The sequence below is a fragment of the Psammomys obesus genome, unplaced genomic scaffold (assembly GCF_907164565.1).
Source record: "Psammomys obesus unplaced genomic scaffold, mPsaObe1.curated_primary_1811, whole genome shotgun sequence".
NCBI lineage: Eukaryota > Metazoa > Chordata > Mammalia > Rodentia > Muridae > Psammomys > Psammomys obesus.
Genome location: NW_026596134.1, coordinates 8,777,859 through 8,797,527, shown reverse-complemented (window position 1 = coordinate 8,797,527; position 19,669 = coordinate 8,777,859). Strand labels below are relative to the sequence as shown.

The window sequence follows — 19,669 nt, the reverse complement described above, 5'->3', positions numbered from 1 at the left end:
AGGACCCCTCCCTAGGGATTCAGTCTGGCGGGCAGGCCTCTCTGCTCTCACCAACTCGGGGCAGCGTCACTTAAGACTTTTGCAGACTCTTTGGGAATCGTCTAAGGAGTATAAAAGCGACTTGTGTGGCTGTCTGCAGTGTCGCTGACACGTGAAAATGGATCTGAGTTTTAGGAATACTGTTCTAGTTGAATAAGTTGGATGAGAGCTGGCTACTGCTGTTGTCGGAAGGTCGCGGTACACTTTTGTAGCGATGGGGATAATTTAGATATGTTTTGTAAACTGATTTCTGGAGGGAAGTTTAAAAGCTGAAGAACATTTCTTTGTAATTCAGAAATTTGAAATTATTTAGGACTTGCAGAAAATTATGAGAATAGTCCAAAGAATCCCCAAACACTCTTCTCTAGAGTTTTTGAGATGTCGATGGCCCCTGTTTTCTTAATGAATTGTTTTGAGAGTAAGTTGCAAACATTGTATCTGTCTCTACACACGTCAGAGTGTATTTTTTTAAGATTTATTTATTTTACATATATGAGTGCTCTATCTGCATGTCAGAAGAGGGCATCAGATCTCACTATAGATGGTTGTGAGCCACCATGTGGTTGCTGGGAATTGAACTCAGGACCTCTGGAAGAACAGATAGTGCTTTTAACTGCTGAGCCATCTCTCCAGCTCCCAGATTGTATTTTTAAATTACATTTTTTAAAGTAACTACAGTATACATTGTCAAAATCAAATAGAAAATTTTCATTTTAGAATTGATATGCCATATTTATAGAAAACAAAAGATAAACTCAGCCTAATTTAAAATCTTTAAATTTTATGTATGAATTTATTTGTTCGTTTGTTTGTTTGTTTATTTATTTATTTATTGTGTATGAGGGTTTTGCCTACATGTGTGTTGCCAAAATAGGGCATCAGGTTCCCTAGAACTGGAGTTACAGATGGTTTGGAGCCACTTTGTACTGGGGTTCAAACCTGGGTTTTCTGGAAGAGCAGCCAGTGCCTTTAACCACTGAGCCATCTCTCTAGCCCTCATAGTCTGTTTTTTTTTAGTTCTGGAATAATTCAAGATTACTTAATGCAGTTGTTTGTCTTAGTTTCTAGTTTCTCTCTCTTTATGGAATATGATCTAACTCTGTAGCTCTTTCTGGCTTAGTAATCATTATGTAGACTAAGCTGACCTTGAACTGGCAGCAATCCTCCTGTCTCATCCTCAGGTGTTGATGTTACAGACAGGTGCCATTGTGCTTGTAAGATGGGGACTCTTCCTCCCTGTGATGTTGCTGTTAGGGCTCTTCACAAGGTTCTGTACCATTGAGCTGTGTCTCCAGCTCTTCAGCCATTAGCTGCAACAGTTCCGCAGTCATTTTCATGATGCCTTTTTTGTGATAATATAGTCCAATTATTTTGTACAATGTATTTCAAGTAGAGTTTGCTTTATTTTTCCATATGAGTTGGTTTGAGCCGCACATTTTTTTTTTTTTTTTTTTTGGAAATAAGTAATTTTTAGTTACAGGTAATAGGATGAAACAGAAGATGCTGATGGTATTTGGAGAACTTTAATACTTGAGTTCACATCTTACAAAGCTGAATAAAGATAAAATGTCAATTTCAACCTAAACCAGCCAGTGCTAGCTACAGAATTAAGTATAGAAATATATCTGTATTTGCATGATTACTTTGCCAAGGCACATGAAGAAATATTACTTTCAACAATTATGTAGGGAAAATTTATCAAGTATGTTCATAATATAAAAATAATAATTGAAAAGCATGGTGGCTCAGTCCTCTGCAGTCCTAGCTACTTATAGCTGAGCAACACTAACCTGGACAACAGTGAGAACAAGTCATAAGGAAGGAATGTAAGCTAGGTGTTGTAGTGGGTGTGGCAGAGCTCCAGGATTTCCAAGGACTCCATAGAAAGGGCCTGTCTCCAAAACTTACATCGTTAAAATGTCCCTTGGACTTAAAGGAAAAAACAGTGAGAATATCTAGAAGCCAGGCGCAGTGGTATATGCCTGTAATCCCAGCACTCAGGCAGATCTCTATGAGTTTGAGGCTAGCCTGGTCTACAAAGCAAGTCCGGGACAGCCAGGGGTGTTACACATATTAACTCTATTAAAAAATTGTTTTTAGATGTAGCACTAGGGACATGATCTAGAAATAATCTGTAAGATGGACATAAGTGATAGTATTTTCTAGCCTGGAACTGACTATGTAGACCAAGCTGGCCTTCAACTCACAGAGATCCACCTGACTGCTTCCCAAGTGTTGAGATTAAAGGCGTGTGCCACCACCATGTGGGGCCTGGCTGCGCTTTTAAACACCTCATTAAGAAACTGAACACATGCAGCAATGGCATAATTTGACAGGTTTATAATAAATCTGAAAAAAAGATGGACTATGAAGACATGGGAAATGCCTGTAGAGTTGGCATTTCTATTATGGCCTTTGCTGCCTTAGCATGCCACTTAGCTGAGTGATGCTGAGTTGCTTTCTCAGGCCCCAACTTCTTAAGTGTGATGACATAGCTATATTCTAGGGTGGTTATGTGGATGAAATAGGTTAGTAAATGTAAGCCATTCTTATAAAAAGCAAAACCCAAGTCACAATGGTGAAAGCCCTAGTACAACATACAAAGAACTTTTTTTTAATTTTTTATTAATTACACTTTATTCATTTTGTATCCCCCCATAAGCCCCTCCCTCCTCCCCTCCCGATCCCACCCTCCCTCCCCTTTCTGCATGCATGCCACTCCCCCAGGGAGCTCACACATGTGATATTATACCTTCTCTAATTAGTGTATTAAGAGGCAGGGGCCGAGAGAGATGGTTCAGCGCTTTGGAGGTTTTAATGCTTTGGAGGACCTGAGCTCAATTCCCAGTAGCCACACAGGCTGGTTACAGCTGTTGTAACTCCAGCTGCAGGGGACCCGGTGCCCTCTTGTGGGCTCCAGGAGCACTGTATACCCCACCCCCTGACACACATGCACATAAACACAAAACAAAATAAACAACAAAAACCCAAAACCCAAGAGACTAGGCTAGAATTACTGGTGAGTTTGGTTAATGTGGTCTCTACCAGCTTCTCCACTAGACAGTTAGGATAATGATGCGTCACACTCTCGCTCCCCCCAGGCTCAACATCCACAGGTCCAGCCACAATCAAGGGCAGAAATAGCCAGGAAAGATCATTGCATCTTTTCTGAACATGTGTAGACCTCTCTTCTCCTTACCTATGCCATGCAGTGTAACATCTGTTTGTACAGCTCTCACGTTGTATTAGGTGTCACAAATGACAAAGAGCGACATACAGCCTTTAAATGCTGTATGGAAGGTGTAGAATACATGTCCTATGTAGATACTGTTGTATACGAGTCCTGTGCCACTTCCTGGATGGTTCAATCTTCTGAAGATGCCGAGGGAGGGTGCCTCTTTACCTTCTGTGATTAGGACGTATGATTTCCTATTCCTTATCACACTCTCAGCTACGGGTCTTAGCCCAATGGATGGCTAATGCCTCAGTCAATTACTGTTACAATGGCTTTGAAATTATATTTTAAGACCATCCTCTTTTCCTGTACTAACGGTGTGTCGTGTCCCACTAGAGAAGCCGTAGTTCCTTCCTACTGCCTATGTGCTATTCACCTGTTTATTCTTGTGCCTGTGGATTCATATGATCTGCTGCTGTGATTGCTTATTCTGCTATTCTGCTGCTCAGGGGACTCCATGTTTGGCCAGTGGGAGCTCCTTTAAGATGACTCCATGTTCTATTTTGCCTGTTTTTTTTTTTTTTTTTTTTTTTTTTTGAGACAGGGTCTATCTGTGTAGCCTTGGCAGTCCTGGAACTTGCTCTGCACACCAGGCTGCCCTCAAATTTACAGAGATCCACTATGTCTGTTTCCTGGGTGCTGGGATTAAAGGTGTGCACTACCACTGCCTGGCCCGTTCTTTTAACACGTCCACATTATTCTCTTTCTTTCTCGTTTGTGGTCTCGGGACTCAAACCTGAGGCCTTGCACATTTGGAGGTATCCACTCTACTACTGAGCAACACCCCTAGTCTTCCACATTCCTTTAAAATAATCCCTTAATTTCTGGCATTGTGAGATTTTTCCAGACTCTTCTTTGTCTCAACTTTGAGATTAGCCACTTCTCCAAGGGGTCCTGGTTCCTTTTGTTGGATAATAGTGCTTGGAGACTAAGATCTGGACAGTAGGTGAGAAGACATTTTTTAAATGTGTAAAATCACACAAAATGATGTTTTTTGAAATGTCTCAGAGCTGGGTGTGGTGACACATGCCTTTAATCCCAGCACTTGGGAGGCAGAGTAGGTGGAACTCTGTGAGTTCCGGGCCAGCCTGGTCTACAAAGTGAGTTCCAGGACAGCCAGAGTGGTTATACAGAGAACCTTGTATCAAAAACCTAAAACAAAGAAACAAATGAACAAACAAACACAATCTCTGTTAATGTCACATATGATCTTAAGGGTAATATGTGTACTTATAATAGTTTTAGATGGATGCTAGAAATCAGTGTATCTTTGTGGCTCTTAAGCTTGTATTGTTTTTTAAAATAATATAATTATTAACAAGTACTACGCCAATGGAATGCTGGATAAAGGACCAAACTGTCTTTTTTTTTTTCCTTCCTCCCTCTCTTTCTCTGTGTTTTCTTTGTGTGTCTTTCAGATGGAGTTACAAGATGATGGCATCACAATGGGTCTAGAGCACAGTTTGTCGAAGGACATTATTTCTATCATAAACAATGTCTTCCAGGCCCCCTGGGGGGGCTCCCACAGCTGCCAGAAGGACAAAAAAGCAACAGAGTGTAACTTATGTCAGTCTAGTATTCTCTGCTACCAGCTTGCTTGTGAGCTCCTGGAGAGACTAGCTCCCAAAGAAGAAAGCCGGCTGGTGGTAAGCCGTTGAAGAAACGCGATGGCTCATGGTTAAGTCCATGCAGTGGGGGGGGGGGGAGGCATTCATCTGTTATCTAGAACAGGAGATGGGGCCCCAGGAAACAGAATGCTTGTAAGTGGCTTGAGCTGAGTGGCAGCAGTTCCACTCACAGATTTTTCACGAACACGGAACACTGGTGGTATCCCTAAGGGACTTTTCTCACTCAGTTACTTATATGAAGTTTAAATAATAATGAACATAGTACATTATGCAATTAGGTTGGGTATGGATATTGATTCAAGAAACTCACTGACTTCATCAGCAATGAAGAAAACCCATTCCCTTTTCCGGTATGTTCATGTTTTGCTTTCAGGGAAAATCATATAAAGAATTGACAGCTGACGTATGGCCACACTTCAGTGACTCTACACTTTAGCTGTTTTCTGTATAACGCATTTTAAAGGGCATACATAACACCTAAAATACCCTCTGACCATCAGAGGTAGATGAAACCGAATTATCTGACATGCCATCTGCCTTCCTCTGTTTCTTTACCAATTGCTTAGGGTCAAAAGTTATTTATCTAAAACAAAAAAAAAAAAAAATCCAACATTTTTTGAAGTATCACATAAAACAACAAAGTGTGCCTTCAGTTACAGTCTGTTGACCTTGCTAGTCCTGTCTTAATATCATGTCTTTTAACACAGCCTTTGGAGACTTTCTATAAAACTGCACCTCCATCCCCCATTGTTCTGTCTAACTACTGCCTGCTGTCCGCCACTCTGAGCTCAGGTGTTTCAGATCCCTCATGCAAGTGAGAAAAGGTTATATTTGCTTGCTGTGCCTTATTTATTACCATAGCATAATGTTTTCCAGGCTCATTCTTGTCAACTTGTCGGCATGTAATAACATTTAATTGAAAAACAACAAACCAAACCAAAATAAAACCAGCCTCAGTAACAGATGGCAAGGAAGTAGAAACTGAAGCCAAGAAATCTTGGGTCTGTCTGGAGGTGGAGCTCAGTGGTAGAGTGTCTGCTAGCGTGTACAAAGCCCTGAGTTCTATCCCAAGCGCTGAAAACAAGCAAACAAACAAAAACAAAAATGCTGAGAGTCTAAGTGGGAGCAGACTCAAGTAAATGGAACACAAGCCAGTGAAGAGTATTATAGCAAGATATACACAAAGTGGCTATGGGGACATAGAGGAGGGACCTTGAGCCTAGTGTCAGGATGTGATGGGACCAAGAGTCTTTTGAGGGAGACGAGCTCTGAGTTTATGCCTGCCGCGAAGCTGATGTCAAGAAGATGGCGGAAAAGAATTCAGACGTAGAGAATCTCTGCCCAAGTGATAGATGGGCATTAATTCGTTAGTGGGCAAGCTCTAATCATTGCTTAAAGGGCCCACCTGGTCCTGCCTCAGTATCACAACAGGGAAAATCTCAACAGAGCTTAGAGGGAACACACTAGCACGCACCTTGAATGTCTAAGTAGTGTTACCATGTGCCATGAATACGGGATCCTTTTCTTAAGAAAAAGACTGGAAAGAAATAAATGCTTTGAAGTAATATGCTCTCATGCTGGAAAAAACCAGAGTTATTAAGAGGGGAAACAAGGTAAAAGGAAGAGGAGACCAAAGGTAAATCTTCAAAAGAAACCACAGATGTGACAGAATAGCCCAGGGGTGTGAAAACAAAGAAACCGAGGCAGGAGACAGTGCCCAACAGGAGGGAACTGAGACTCACATTCTGAAAAGAGGAAAGAGCGAAAAATACCTAGAGAATGCTGCAATTGGAGGGTCCTTTGTGCCCCTGGGGATTGTGGTAACCAGGGAATGACGGCAGAGCCCAGGTGTTTGCAGTTTGAGAACAAAGACAGCAGAGGAAATGTTTGTATGAATCCGCGGCATCTTTTTGGGAGGTGAACTGTAAGGGAAAGGAGATCGCACGGGATTGTGCTGCACTGCCTTCTTAGTAGGTTTGTGTCATGTAAGGCAAAGAGGGAAGTCAAGCATAAATGTAGAGAAACCAAGTCATCCCAAACAAGCCTTCCTGCCTCTAACACCTCTCACAATGGTCCAATCCGTAAATTTGGAGGTGAAGCTAAGGATTCTGTTTTTCTTTGACATTCAACTGGAAGAGATGCTCTTGAGCAAGAGAGATGTCTGTCCTGGAACATGGTCTCCATCCCCTGGACTGGCTACCTTAGATCTCTCATCCTCTTCCTGGGTCAAGGAGAGGACACAGTGAGATGAAAACATGGAGGATGGGCTGGCAGGAGGCCTAGGCTAGTTTGCAAGGCAGGTAATGCCAGTCCTGCCGCAGTACCAGATTTGTGGCTTACAGGTGCTTGTAGACAAATCAGCAAACAGCAGGCAACCGTCTCCATAAAACTCAGCTTACAACAGGACTGGCTGTCTTGTTTATAGGTGGCCTAGGAACAGAGCCAGCCTCAGGAAGCCTGTGGAGCTGGCAAAGGTATTTTTCAGAGACCTTGATCGAGTTCATTTTCTCTGCCAGTTAAAGCATTAAAGGGCAGAAAAATTCTCCAGTGCAGCAAGGAACAGCAGGGGAAATCTCAGACACAGCAGACAGAAACAGCAGGTAAAGAAGGGCTTCTATTAGAGGCGAGGAGACACGCAACACACACACACACACACACACACACACACACACACACACACACACTCAGACAGAGTTCACAAGGCATACGTAGATGGAGGAGGGCTTGTGCAGGCTGGGATTTTCAGGGTCTTTGAGGGATCTTCTCTTAATATAGGGTTAGTCCGTTTGAACAAAGACAGGAAAGCTGATGGACCCAAAACTTTGGCATAAACATGTCCTGATCAGGCCTTGAACTTGTCCGACAGGTCCACAGAAGGGGTCCCTGTTGCAGGCAGAGAAGCCCAGCAGATGTTTAGGCCTTTGTCTCTGGACAGGAGTAGAAGGACGAAGCCGGAAGTCTCTCCTCTTTATTATCCACTGTAGCCCCTCTTTCTATCTGTGCCTGACTCCTAGTCCTTCACTGCCAGCTGCTGCTTTAGCACTGCTACTTTCTTTCCAATGCTCTTTATCCCACCAGTGTCTGTTTATTCGTTTTGAACGGGCTGTCAAATAATTCCCTTTAAAAAAAAATTGTTTGTTAAAGTATTAGGATAATTTCTAAAGAGGGTATTTAGAAACAAAACTGGGAAAGAAAAAGAGACTAGCCAGAGATCAGATATTTAAATAATAGCCACAGCTAATGTATTCTTCCACCCTGCTTTTTGAGGTAGGACCTTGCTATGAAGGTCAGGCTGATCTCTGGTTCACCATCCTTTGTCTCCTGAGTGCAAGTCCTAATGCACTTAAAAAATTTTTTTCTTTGCTTCCTGTTTTTGCTATTTGTATTATGTGTGTAAATATATTTTACATATTTGTATATCCCTGTATGAATGGTGCTGGTGTGAACAATATTGTACAACCTATCTCTAGGACTTTTCTTTCTTTTTTTAAAAAATAATTTATTTGACTTTATTTTATGTGCATTGGTGTGAGGGTGTCAGAGCACCTGGAACTGGAGGCACAGGCAGTTGTGAGCTGCCATGTGGGTGCTGGGAGTTGAACCTCGGTCCTTTAGGAAGAACTGACAGTGCTCTTAACCACTGAGCCATCTCTCCAGCCTGGACTTTTCTTGTTTGCTTTATTTGTTTATTCGCTTTACATCCTGATCACAACCCCCTCTCCTTATAGTCCCCTGCACCCCTCCCCCCATTCTTTCCTCTCCTCCTCAGAGAAGAGAGAATCCTCATGGGTACCAACCTGCCCTGGCACATTAAGTCGCTACAGAACTAGGTCCATCGTCTCCCACTGAGGCCAGACAAGGCAGCACGGTTAGGGGGATGGGATCCAAAGGGAGGCATCAGAGTCAGGAGGACCACCGCTCCAGTTGCTGGGGCATCCACATGAAGACCAAGCTGCACAGCTGCTGCATAGGTGCAGGGGCCTTGGACCAGTCCATGCATGCTCTCTTGTTGGTTGGTCAGTCTCTGTGAGTTCCCATGGGCCCAGATTAGTTGACTCTGTAGGTCTTCTTGTGGAGTCCTTGGCCCCTCCATCTCCCTCAGTTGTTCCCCCCATCTCTTCCATAGGACTCTCAGAGCTCTGTCTAATGACTAGCTGTGGGTCTCTGCATTTGTTTCCGTCAGCTGCTGGGTGAAGCCTCTCAGAGAAGTTATGCTAGGCTCCTGTCTACAAGCATAACAGAATAGCATTAATAATGTCAGGGATTGGTTCTCTCCCATGGGATGGGTCTCAGATAGGGCCAGTCTTTGGCTGGTCACTCCCTCAGTCTTTGCTCCATCTTTGTTTCTGTACTCTTGTAGGCAGGACAAATTTTGGGTTGAAGGTTTTGTGGGTGGGTTGGTGTCCTCCTCCTTCCACCAGATGGCCTGCCTAGGTATAGGATGTGGCCACTTCAGGCTCCATATCCTCTGTTCCTGGGAGTCTCGGTTTGGATGACCCCCAGAGACTTCCTTGGGCCTCCCCTATCCCAAGTCTCTGGCAAATCCCAGAGAAGCTCTCCACTCCCCGATTTCTGTTCTCTCCCCATGCCCTTTCTTCCCTCCTCTCCCTACTACTAAGCTTCACCCCCGAACCCCTCTCCATCCCTTCTTCTACCCTGTTCCCTCACTCCCTCCACCTCCAATGCCTGTTTTATTTATTCTTCTGAATGAGGTTCAAGCATCCTCCCTTGGGCCCTCCTTGTAACTTACCTTATTTAGGTCAGTGGATTGTGTCATGGTTGTCCTGTTCTTTATGGCTAATATCCACTTATAAGTGAGTATATGTATCATGTGTGTCTTTCTTTGTCTGGGTTACCTCACTCAGGATGGTATTTTCTAGTTCCATCCATTTGCCTGAAGATTTTATGATTTCCTTATTTTTAACAGCTGAGTAGTATTCCATTGTATAAAGGTACTACAATTTCTTTATCTATTTTTTGGTTGAGGGACATCTGGCTTGTTTCCAGTTTCTGGCTATTGCAAATAAAGCTGTATGAACATAGCTGAGCAAGTGTCCTTGTTGTGTTGGTGGAGCATCTTTTGTGTATATGCCCGGGAGTGGTATAGCTGGTCCTAGTCCCAGTTTTCTGAGAAATCATCAGATTGATGCCACAGTGATTGTACAAGTTTGCAGTCCTACCAGTGATGGAACAGTGTTCCTCTTGCTTCACATCCCCACCAGCGTGGACTGTCCCTTGAGTTTTTGATCATAGCCATCCTGACGGGTATAAAATGGAATATCAGGGTTGTTTTTATTTGCGTTTCCCTGATGACTAAGGACACTGGACATTTCTTTAAGTGTTTCTTGGCCATTGGAGATTCCTTTGTTGAGAATTCTGTTTAGCTCTGTATTCCATTTTTAATTGGGTTATCCAGTTTGTTGGTTTCTAAATTCTTGAGTTTTTTAAAATATATTTTGGATATTAACCCTCTGTGGGGTTGGTGAAGATCTTTTCCCAGTATGTAGGCTGACATGTTTTTCCTATCGACAGTGTCCTTTTTCTTGTCAGAAGCTTTTCGGTTTCATGAGGTCCTGTTTATTAATTGTTGATCTTAGTGCCTGAGCTTTTGGTGTTTTCTTCAGTAAGTTGTCTCTTGTTCCAATAAGTTCAAGGCTTTTTCCTACTGTCTCTCCTATTAGATTTAGTGTATCTGGTTTTATGTTGAGGTCTTTGATCCATTTTGACTTGAGTTTTGTGCAGGGTCATAAATATGAATCTATTTGCATTCTTCTACAATGCAGACATCCAGTTAGACCAGCACCATTTGTTGAAGAAGACGTTTTCTTTTTCGCATTGTATGGTTTTGGCTTCTTTCTTAAAAATCAATTGTCCATGGTGTTGGAGTTTATTTCTGGGTCTTCAGTTTGATTTCATTGATCAACCTGTCTAGTTCAATGCCAATACCATGCGGTTTTTATTACTTTCACTCTGTAGTACAACTTGAAATCAGGAATGGTGATACCTCCGGAAGTTCTTTTTTTTGTACAGGATTTTTAAAAATTCTTTAATGAATGAATGAATGAATTTATTCACTTTACATCCTTGTTGTAACCCTGTTCCTTCTCCCCTCTCAGCCCTGCCCCTCTTCCCCGCCTCCTCCCCTTTTTCTCAGAAGATGGGAACTCCTTTTCCAGTTCACCTTAGCTCATCAAGTTACATCAGCAATCCCATCATCTTCCCCTGGCCCCTCCCCTTTTCCTCAGAAAATGGGAGCTCCCTTTCCCACCCACCCCAGTTCCTTAAGTTACATCAGGACTAAGCACGTCTTCTTCCTTTGTAGTCTGGCAAGGCAGTCCCGCCAGGGGGAAGTGATAAAAAAGCTGGCAAGTGAGTCTGTGTTCGATGCAGTCTCTATTTCCCTTCTAGAGGACCCACATGAAGCTTTAACTGCCATCTACTACATTTTTGTAGGGAGTCTAGATCCAGTTAGTGCATGGTCTTTGGTTGGGGCTTCAGTCTCAGCAAGCTCCTCGGGGCCCCAGTTAGTTGGCTCTGTTGTTTTTTTTATGGAGCTCCTGTCACTTCCAAGTCCTTTTCTCTTTTGTCCCACTTTTCACAAGACTCCATACATATCACCCAATGTTTGGTTGTGAGTCTCAGGATTATTTTAGCTCTTCTGGGTTTTTCATTTTTCCATATGAAGTTGAGTATTGTTCTTTCAAGGTGGGTGAAGAATTGTGTTAGAATTTCGATGGGAATTGCATTGAATCTATAGATTGTTTTTGGTAGGGTGGCCAGTTTTTACTACTTAAATCCTACTGATTTGTGAGTATGGGAAATCTTTCCATCTTCTGATATCTTCTTTGAGGAAATCAACAAGATGGACAAACCCTTAGCCAAACAAACTAAAAGGCAAAGAAACAATATCCAAATTAACAAAATCAGGAATGCAAAGGGGGACATTACAACAGGCATTGAGGAAATCCAAAGAATCATTAGGCTTTACTTCAAAAGTCTGTACTCCACAAAATTGGAAAATTTAAATGAAACGGACATTTTTCTTGGTAGATTCAACTTACCAAAGTTAAATCAAGATCAGGTAAATGATTTAAATAGTCCAGTAACCCCTAAAGAAATAGAAGCAGTCATTAAAAGCCAACCAACCAAAAAAAAATGCTTAGGGCTAGATGGTTTTACACAGACTTCTACCAAACATTCAAAGAAGAGCTAATACCAATACTCCTCAAACTATTCTACAAAATAAAAACAGAAGGAACATTGCCAAACTCATTCTATGAGGCCACAGTCACCTTGATACCTAAACCATACAAGGACCCAACATAGAAGAGAGTTTCATATCAATCTCCCTCATGAACATTGATGCAAAAATACTCAATAAAATACTCACAAACTGAATCCAAGAACACATTAAATACATCATCCATCATGACCAAGTAGCCTTCAACCCAGGGATGCAGGCATGGTTCAACATACAAAAATCCATCAAAGTAATCCACCATATAAACAAACTGAAAGAAAAAAAACACATGATCATCTCATTAGATGCTGAAAAAGCCTTTGACAAAATCCAATACTGCTTCATGATAAAAGTCTTGGAGAAATCAGGAATACAAAGTCCAAACCTAAAAACAATAAAGACAATGTACAGCAAGCCTATATTGTCATATTCGGTGGAGATAAACTTAAAGCCGTTCCACTAAAATCAGGGACAAGACAAGGCTCTGTATCTCTTTAATATAGAGCTTGAAGTCCCAGCTAGAGCAATAAGACAACTAAAGGCGATCAAGGGGATCAAATTGGAAAGGAAGACATCAAAAGTCTTGCTATTTGCAGATGATATGATAGTATGCATAAGTGACTCCAAAAATCCTACTGGAGACTCTCCGGGACTTTTTAACAACAGTTGCCTACCTCTCCCTCCCCAGCTTCTCATATCCATTTCTAAACTTTGACCTCTGTAGACGTGTGAGTGCCTACAGTATTTGTTCCTTGCGACTGACTTCTATCACTTAGCATGGTGTCCTCAAGCTTCCTCTGAAGTGTAGCACGTGTCAGTATTTGAGTAACAACTCATGGCATGGAGAGACAGTTTGTTGAGCCATCGTTCCATTAATAGACACTTGAGTTGTTCCTCTTTGCTCCCTTTAACTCATACGTTACGGCAACTTTTCGCACCTAAAACATTGATTTGTTCAGGTAACCAGAATTGGCGTTATGTCTGGAGTCTTCACTTCCTCAATAAATTGTGAGTGGAATACTGATCTCTGAGACTTAAGAAAGCTATCTAAGAGGATCAGACAATGTTTTTGGTGGTTTATTTTCCTGAATCGAATGAAAGCAAATGATTCATCAGCCACCGTTGTACATCTCTCTCAATAGGAAGGACAGATGTGTGGGTGCAGAATCTTTCTGAGGTAGGGCTTCTGCCTTCTTGGCTAGCACAAAGTTGGGTAGAACAGGCTAACTGACTTTTGTTGACATAAACCAAACTGCTCTTTATGGCCCCTCACCTAGCGCTTGTATTTATTGCAGGAGCCCACAGACAGCCTTGAAGATAGCCTCCTTTCTTCCAGACCAGACTTCATTATAGGCCCTGAGGGAGAGGAGGAGGAGAACCCAGCAGCCAAGCATGGAGAGAATCCAGGCAACCGAGCAGCACCCTCAGAACATGCTGGTAGGTGAACTTGGCTAATGGGAAGTACAGAGCGTACACTTCCCAGTTTATACAACTTCTTACCCGAGTAGCAGCTTGGACAAGTTCAGTGCTGCTTCCTGCGTGTAGACTGTACAGATCAAACATTTCTCACCATGTCAGGAAATGAACAGCTCTATTAGAGATGGCCCCAGGGGAATACCAGTCGTAGAGTCCCTTCCTGGCAGAAGAATCTTATTATTATTATGTTATTATTAGATCCTGGTAGTATAGAAAGCCAAGAGGATTTGGCTGTCATTGTCTCTGATCCCAGGAATTGTCACAACCTACAATGGTACATCATTTGTCCATCTTGCAGCAGTTTTTAAACATATAATGTTTATCTAATTCTTTGAAAGTTTCTTAAAATGTATTTTGATCATATTCATCCATTCGCCTCTTAACCCATCCCCAGCTTCCCCACCCCTCCATCTTTTTTTTTTTTTTGATAGTCCACAGATTCCAGTTAATGCCATGTATTCATGTGTGTGAGGCCATCTGCTGGAGCAGGATAGACCCACCAAGGGCCACACTCTTGTGGACAATGGACTCCTTCTCTCCCTGAAGCCAATCAAGCTCCATAGGCGCCTCAGCTAGGGCTGGGGTCTTGAGAGTTCCTCTTCCCCTCTATGCTGCCATGTTATAGTTCTGATATCTGGTTCACCTGTGAGCTACTCTCTAGCAAGGTAGAGGCAGAGTTTGGAGAGCCTCCCAAGAAGAGACGTCCATAGGTGGTGTTTTCATTGGAAAATACTCGGGCGTTTCAAAATGCCTCATCTGTCTGTCTACATCATAGCCTTGCCTTCGGTGCTAATCAGTCTGTACCTCTCCCTTCCATACCTGCTTATCTTCTTTTAATGAAGGCAAGCCAAGTCCCCTCATCCACAGGAGCGCACACTGAGGCTGGGGTGGTTCAGGTAGCCAAAGACACCAGGATAACATGGGGACTCTGAAGTGAAAAATGGGGGCCGAGAACTTTACACTTTGAAGGTTTTCTATATTTTCTCACAGAAGGGCACAGGCTAAGGTGTTTGTTGAGGATTGGTTGACTGGTTTAATTATATTATTATTGTTGTTGGAGACAGGGTTACTCTGTGTAACCTTGGTTGTTCTGGACTTGCTTTGTAGAACAGGCTGGCCTTGAACTCACAGGGACCCATCTGCCTCTCTTCCTCCCAAGTGCTAGAACTAAAGGCATATACCCCCATGCCCAAATGGGCACTTAGTAATATAAAAAGGAAATTAAAATATTCTACACACATGGTAATGTATTTTGTACCTTTTCACCCTCTCTGGTTTCATGATCTTGAAGAATGGATGAATGTTGGGAGGAAAGAAGTTAGCCTAACCTTTGTCTAACTATTTTTCCATAGCAGTAAAGAATGATACGGAAAGAAAATTTTGCTACCAACAGCTTCCAGTAACGTTGAGGCTAATATATACCATTTTCCAGGTAGATTTTTCTGATATATTTGAATATTTGGTTTGGGTTTGGAACTGTTTGCTGTTTTGGAAAGTGTAGTAACTATGTCTTCTTTTGCATAGGAAATGGCTAAGTTTGAAGAGCCAGACATTCTTTTTAATATGCTCAATTGCCTGAAGATTCTCTGTCTGCATGGAGAATGTTTGTACACTGCAAGGAAAGACCATCCTCAATTTTTAGCCTATATTCAGGACCATATGTTGATTGCAAGGTATGTGCTGATAACATTTTTCTTTACAATTTGGACTTCAGTTGTAAGAATTAAAGTGAGATCAAGACTTACTCTATTTCATTTGATTTTCTTTCCCAGAACCTTAATTTGATAAAGAAGCTTCCCGCCTTCCTTCCTCCTTCCTTTCTGTTTTTGTTCTTCGGGCAGGGTCTCACTGTGTAACCCTGGTTTGCCTAGGACTCACTATGTAGACCAGGCTGGCCTTGAACTCACAGAGATCCTCCTCCCTTTGCCTCCTGAGAGCTGAGATAAAGGTGTGGGACACCACACCCACCCAGCTTTACTTTTTTTTTTTTTTTTGTCTAAGTATGAAGATAGTAATGTTTGCTTACTAGATTCCGTCAGGCCACACCAGTACAATAAGAAATGTAATAATAAGGTGAATTAAACTATAGTACTAGGAGGGACCCAGAGGAGAGGAGGAAGGAGGCTGGGATCAGGCTGTAAAGTGATTAAATTTTTAAAAAATGCAAAGAGAGACAGACAGACAGACACACACACACACACACACACACACAGAGAGAGAGAGAGAGAGAGAGAGAGAGACAGAGAGAGAACATATAGTAGAATCTAGGAAAACACCAGTGGCAAATAATGCTGATGAGTGTAATTTAATAAGATGGCAATCCCCCCCCCCCCAATTTAACGTATTTATTAACTTGGTTCTGTCCTTTCATTCAGGCTTTAAGGAAGAAAATATTTTTTCACATAATATTTTTATTGATTATTTGGGTATTTCACATTACGAACTCTGAACACAGTTTTTCCAGGTCTGCTTCCCCTCACCTTGTAACCCCTGTGCCCCCTCCCCCCCAAAAAAAAGAAAAAGAGAGAAAGAAATTTGTGTCGTCTGTATATTCACTGGAGCATGGTTAGACTCCCAGTGGCCAGCCTTTTAGTGAAAAGTAAGTCCTTCCCTACCTGCACCTTCCCCCGCCAGAAGCCAGCACTGCAATCTTGCTAGAAGATGGCAATCTTGCTAGAACTAGAAACTGTGGATTCTGAACCCCACTGGGTGCCGTTTTCCTTGCTTTTTAGAGATAGAGGTTTTGAGAATACTAATAAAACAGTGCCCTAGGTTTACGGTGCTTTCTTTCTGAGCACCTTCAGATATTTATGATAGTCTTCCTGGAGGCAATCCAGAAAAGGATCATTTTATATGTCTGATCCTCAGAAAAGGCTTGTTTGTAAGTTGTAACAAAAGCAAGAGGCTCTGCCCTTACTTACTTTGTTCATTTTTTTTTAATTCAACGAATATAATGACTTGAAATAATTTTAAACCAAAATACTATTCTAGGTACTTTGCAGATTGTTCAGTCTAGTCTGGGAAGGGATGAATAATAAATATAAAGAGGGATCAGACTGTTGTTCAGCTTGCTCTACTTTTGGGTACAGAAGAAGTCTCAGAGGAGAAAGTGCTCACTGTATAAGGGCGAGGACCTTAGTTTGGATCCTCAGTTTTCCAGGTAAAAGCCAGGCTTGCCACTAGTAACCCCAACTTTCTGGGAGGCAGAGACAAGCCCGTCTTGGGGGCTTGAGGGCCAGTCAGTCTAGCTAAAGCCATGAACTCCAGGTACAGGGAGAAACCCTGTGTCAAGAAGAGGGCTGGAAAGCAATCGAGAAAACACTTAAAGTCAGCTTCTGGCCTCCACATGCACACTCACAGGCAAGTCTGCCTTCACACAGGTGTGCACATATATGGATATGCATGCATACACACACACAAACACACACACACACCTGCACCTTACATTGGTATACTTTTGAGGCTGAAGGAAGGGACAGCCTCGGCAACCACCTCCAAATGAAAAACTGTAGTAAGATCTTGGGAAAACAAAGACATATTTTGTCCTGTGCACACACAAGTCACAAATGATCCAGTGTTATGCGGCAAGTGACTATTCTACACAGGTCGCAGGTGGACAAGAACCATTCTGGACCAAGGATTGGGACTGGGCTCAGGAGCAAGTACATTTGAGTCATCATTATGGGATGAGGGTCAGCTGAAAGAGCCCCAGAGAAGAGAGCTGTGGAGCCAAAAGTTAGAGGAACCAGGCTCAGGCAGCAGATAGTATAAATAAGAACAAAGGGCATGGTGGAGACAGGAAGGGATGCTGAAAGCAGAGATAAATTTGGGGGTAAAGAAAAAGGGTGTTAAGGGGAATTTAATAGAAGATTTACCTTAAGGAGGGACAGCAAGTCAGCTGACTTTTCCAGAGACAAAATAGAGACTGGGGGCCTCACAAACATGGAAGGAAGTAGACAGCAGTCAACAGGAAGGGAGCAATAGGTAGTTAACAGGAAGTAACAAAGAACTGCCGCTTCTTCCCAGCCCTGCTGAAGGAGCTTACCTGTTTTGGAGGAGTGGGTTCAAAGTTTGGGTTTCCTTTTGGCTAATGCTTGGGGACTCAGAAGTGAAGACATTGCCAGGGATGTACTGAATATCAGGTCTCTCTTCTTCCTCTCCCTTTTCCCCCATCCTTTTACTACTTAGCCCTGTTCCATCTTAGCCTACTAGATCCAACTAAACGTTGGCTCCTTTCTAGGCAAGCTGACCCTGGGACATGGGTCCCTGGAAGCTCTTGATTGACATTGTTTTTCAGTCATAAAGTTTCTGAAGGAAAGACCCCTGTCTCCCAGAATCCTGGGAAAAGGATCTGACAGCCTTAAGTGTGGATCATGTACCTGCTTGCTCTGAGGTTAATCTGTTCAGGACAGTGACATACTTTGGAAAATGTGTTGTGCTCATCCTTATGACAGGAAAAGTGGGAGACCTCGAGCAGCAAGCTTGTCAGTTCTTGGAGAGGCTTTTGTTAGGAAAGTATTATTCTTTGCCATTCAAAGGGTGAAAAGGCTGCTGGCAGCAAAAATCAACAATGATACTTTCTAGTTAGTCACATAAGAAACAATACTATCATTTTAATATAACTTAATTTTGTGTATTATTTAATTCATTTACATAGCTGAATTTATGTATGGAGTTAAATTTTTATGTTTTAAAGTAGGTTTTTCAATATTGTTACATAAAAATGTGTTCAGGAAACATTAACAGATCAAAGCATAAATGTTTCTTGGAAGCTGATATTCTTGTGGATGGATGTGCTCTCACTCAGAGCATCCTACTAGCACCACCCATAAGTAAAGAGGATAGGCTCTTTCCCTCTGAAAAGGTGGTGATGACTAACCACCTTTGCTGCTCCTTGCCTTCCCAGCCTGTGGAGAGTCATTAAGTCTGAGTTCTCTCAGCTGTCTTCCCTGGCAGTTCCTCTCCTTCTTCACGCTCTGTCACTTCCTCATGGTGCTGACATATTCTGGACAATCATAAACGGAAACTTCAACAGCAAAGACTGGAAGATGAGGTTTGAAGCAGGTACTTCTATATAGTGGTTAAAAATCCTCTGGGTCTCAAGGTAAACCAGATGCCCAGTTCTGAAATTTAGTTTTGGCTGTCATGTTTGATATGTAAAATTTCCATGTAAGAGCCCCAAGTTAACTTTTGTATGGGGATCAGTTTTCATGAGGCTTAAACTGTCAATACGGGACCCGTGAAATGGCTCAGTGGGTGGTAAAGTTACTTGTCTCCAAGCCTGAAGACTTGAGTTTGGTCTACTGGAACTACAATGGTGGAAGGGGAAAACCAACCCCCACAGTTGTTTTCTGATTTCCTCACATGTCCTTTGTCACGCGCACACCCCGACTACAAGTAAATAAACAAATAAATGAAATAATATTTAAATAAAAAGTGTAAAATATTTGTAACATATGTTAACATATACATGTATGCCCTTTGTCCTCTGTGTTTTATATTGTAGTGGAAAAAGTAGCTGTCATTTGTAGGTTTTTGGATATTCACTCGGTGACCAAAAACCACCTGCTGAAGTACTCGCTGGCACATGCCTTCTGCTGCTTTCTCACAGCTGTGGAGGATGTCAACCCTGCGGTGGCTACCAGAGCCGGTCTCCTGCTCGACACCATAAAGAGGCCAGCACTGCAGGTAGTGGGGGATCTGTATTATTAAGGCCCTACACACTGACTGTCAATACCTCCAACCATTGACTTTGTCACATGCCTCGTTTAGCAATACGATATCAACATACCACAAACAGGGTAGCTTATAAAGCCATAGTATATATAGTATAATTCTGGAGTCTGGGAGGTCCATGATCAAGGTGCTTGTAGATTCATTGTCTGATAAGGGCCTGCTTTCTGGTTCATAGATGATGTCTTTAACAGTGCCCAGGCCTTTGTTTAAGGACAAGAAGCCTATTTGTGAGAACTCTATCTACATGGCTATGTCTTCCCCCAAAGACTCACTGGTGATTGGGTTTCAGCAGAATGAAATTTTAGCGGAATGGAC

General features: G+C 42.4%; 1 protein-coding gene across 5 annotated transcripts in view; it reads left to right on the top strand.

Annotated features, from left to right (window-relative positions):
* The window catches only part of Unc79 (unc-79 homolog, NALCN channel complex subunit), a 230,250-nt gene that overhangs the window by 125,998 nt on the left and 84,583 nt on the right, over positions 1-19,669 (top strand). For all 5 annotated transcript variants that reach the window (XM_055592859.1, XM_055592860.1, XM_055592857.1 and 2 more), the window contains exons 19-24: positions 4,693-4,920; positions 13,438-13,579; positions 14,971-15,050; positions 15,143-15,291; positions 18,525-18,682; positions 19,125-19,306. In XM_055592859.1, coding sequence (XP_055448834.1) covers positions 4,693-4,920; positions 13,438-13,579; positions 14,971-15,050; positions 15,143-15,291; positions 18,525-18,682; positions 19,125-19,306 — 939 coding nt within the window. The remainder of the gene's footprint in view (positions 1-4,692; positions 4,921-13,437; positions 13,580-14,970; positions 15,051-15,142; positions 15,292-18,524; positions 18,683-19,124; positions 19,307-19,669) is intronic.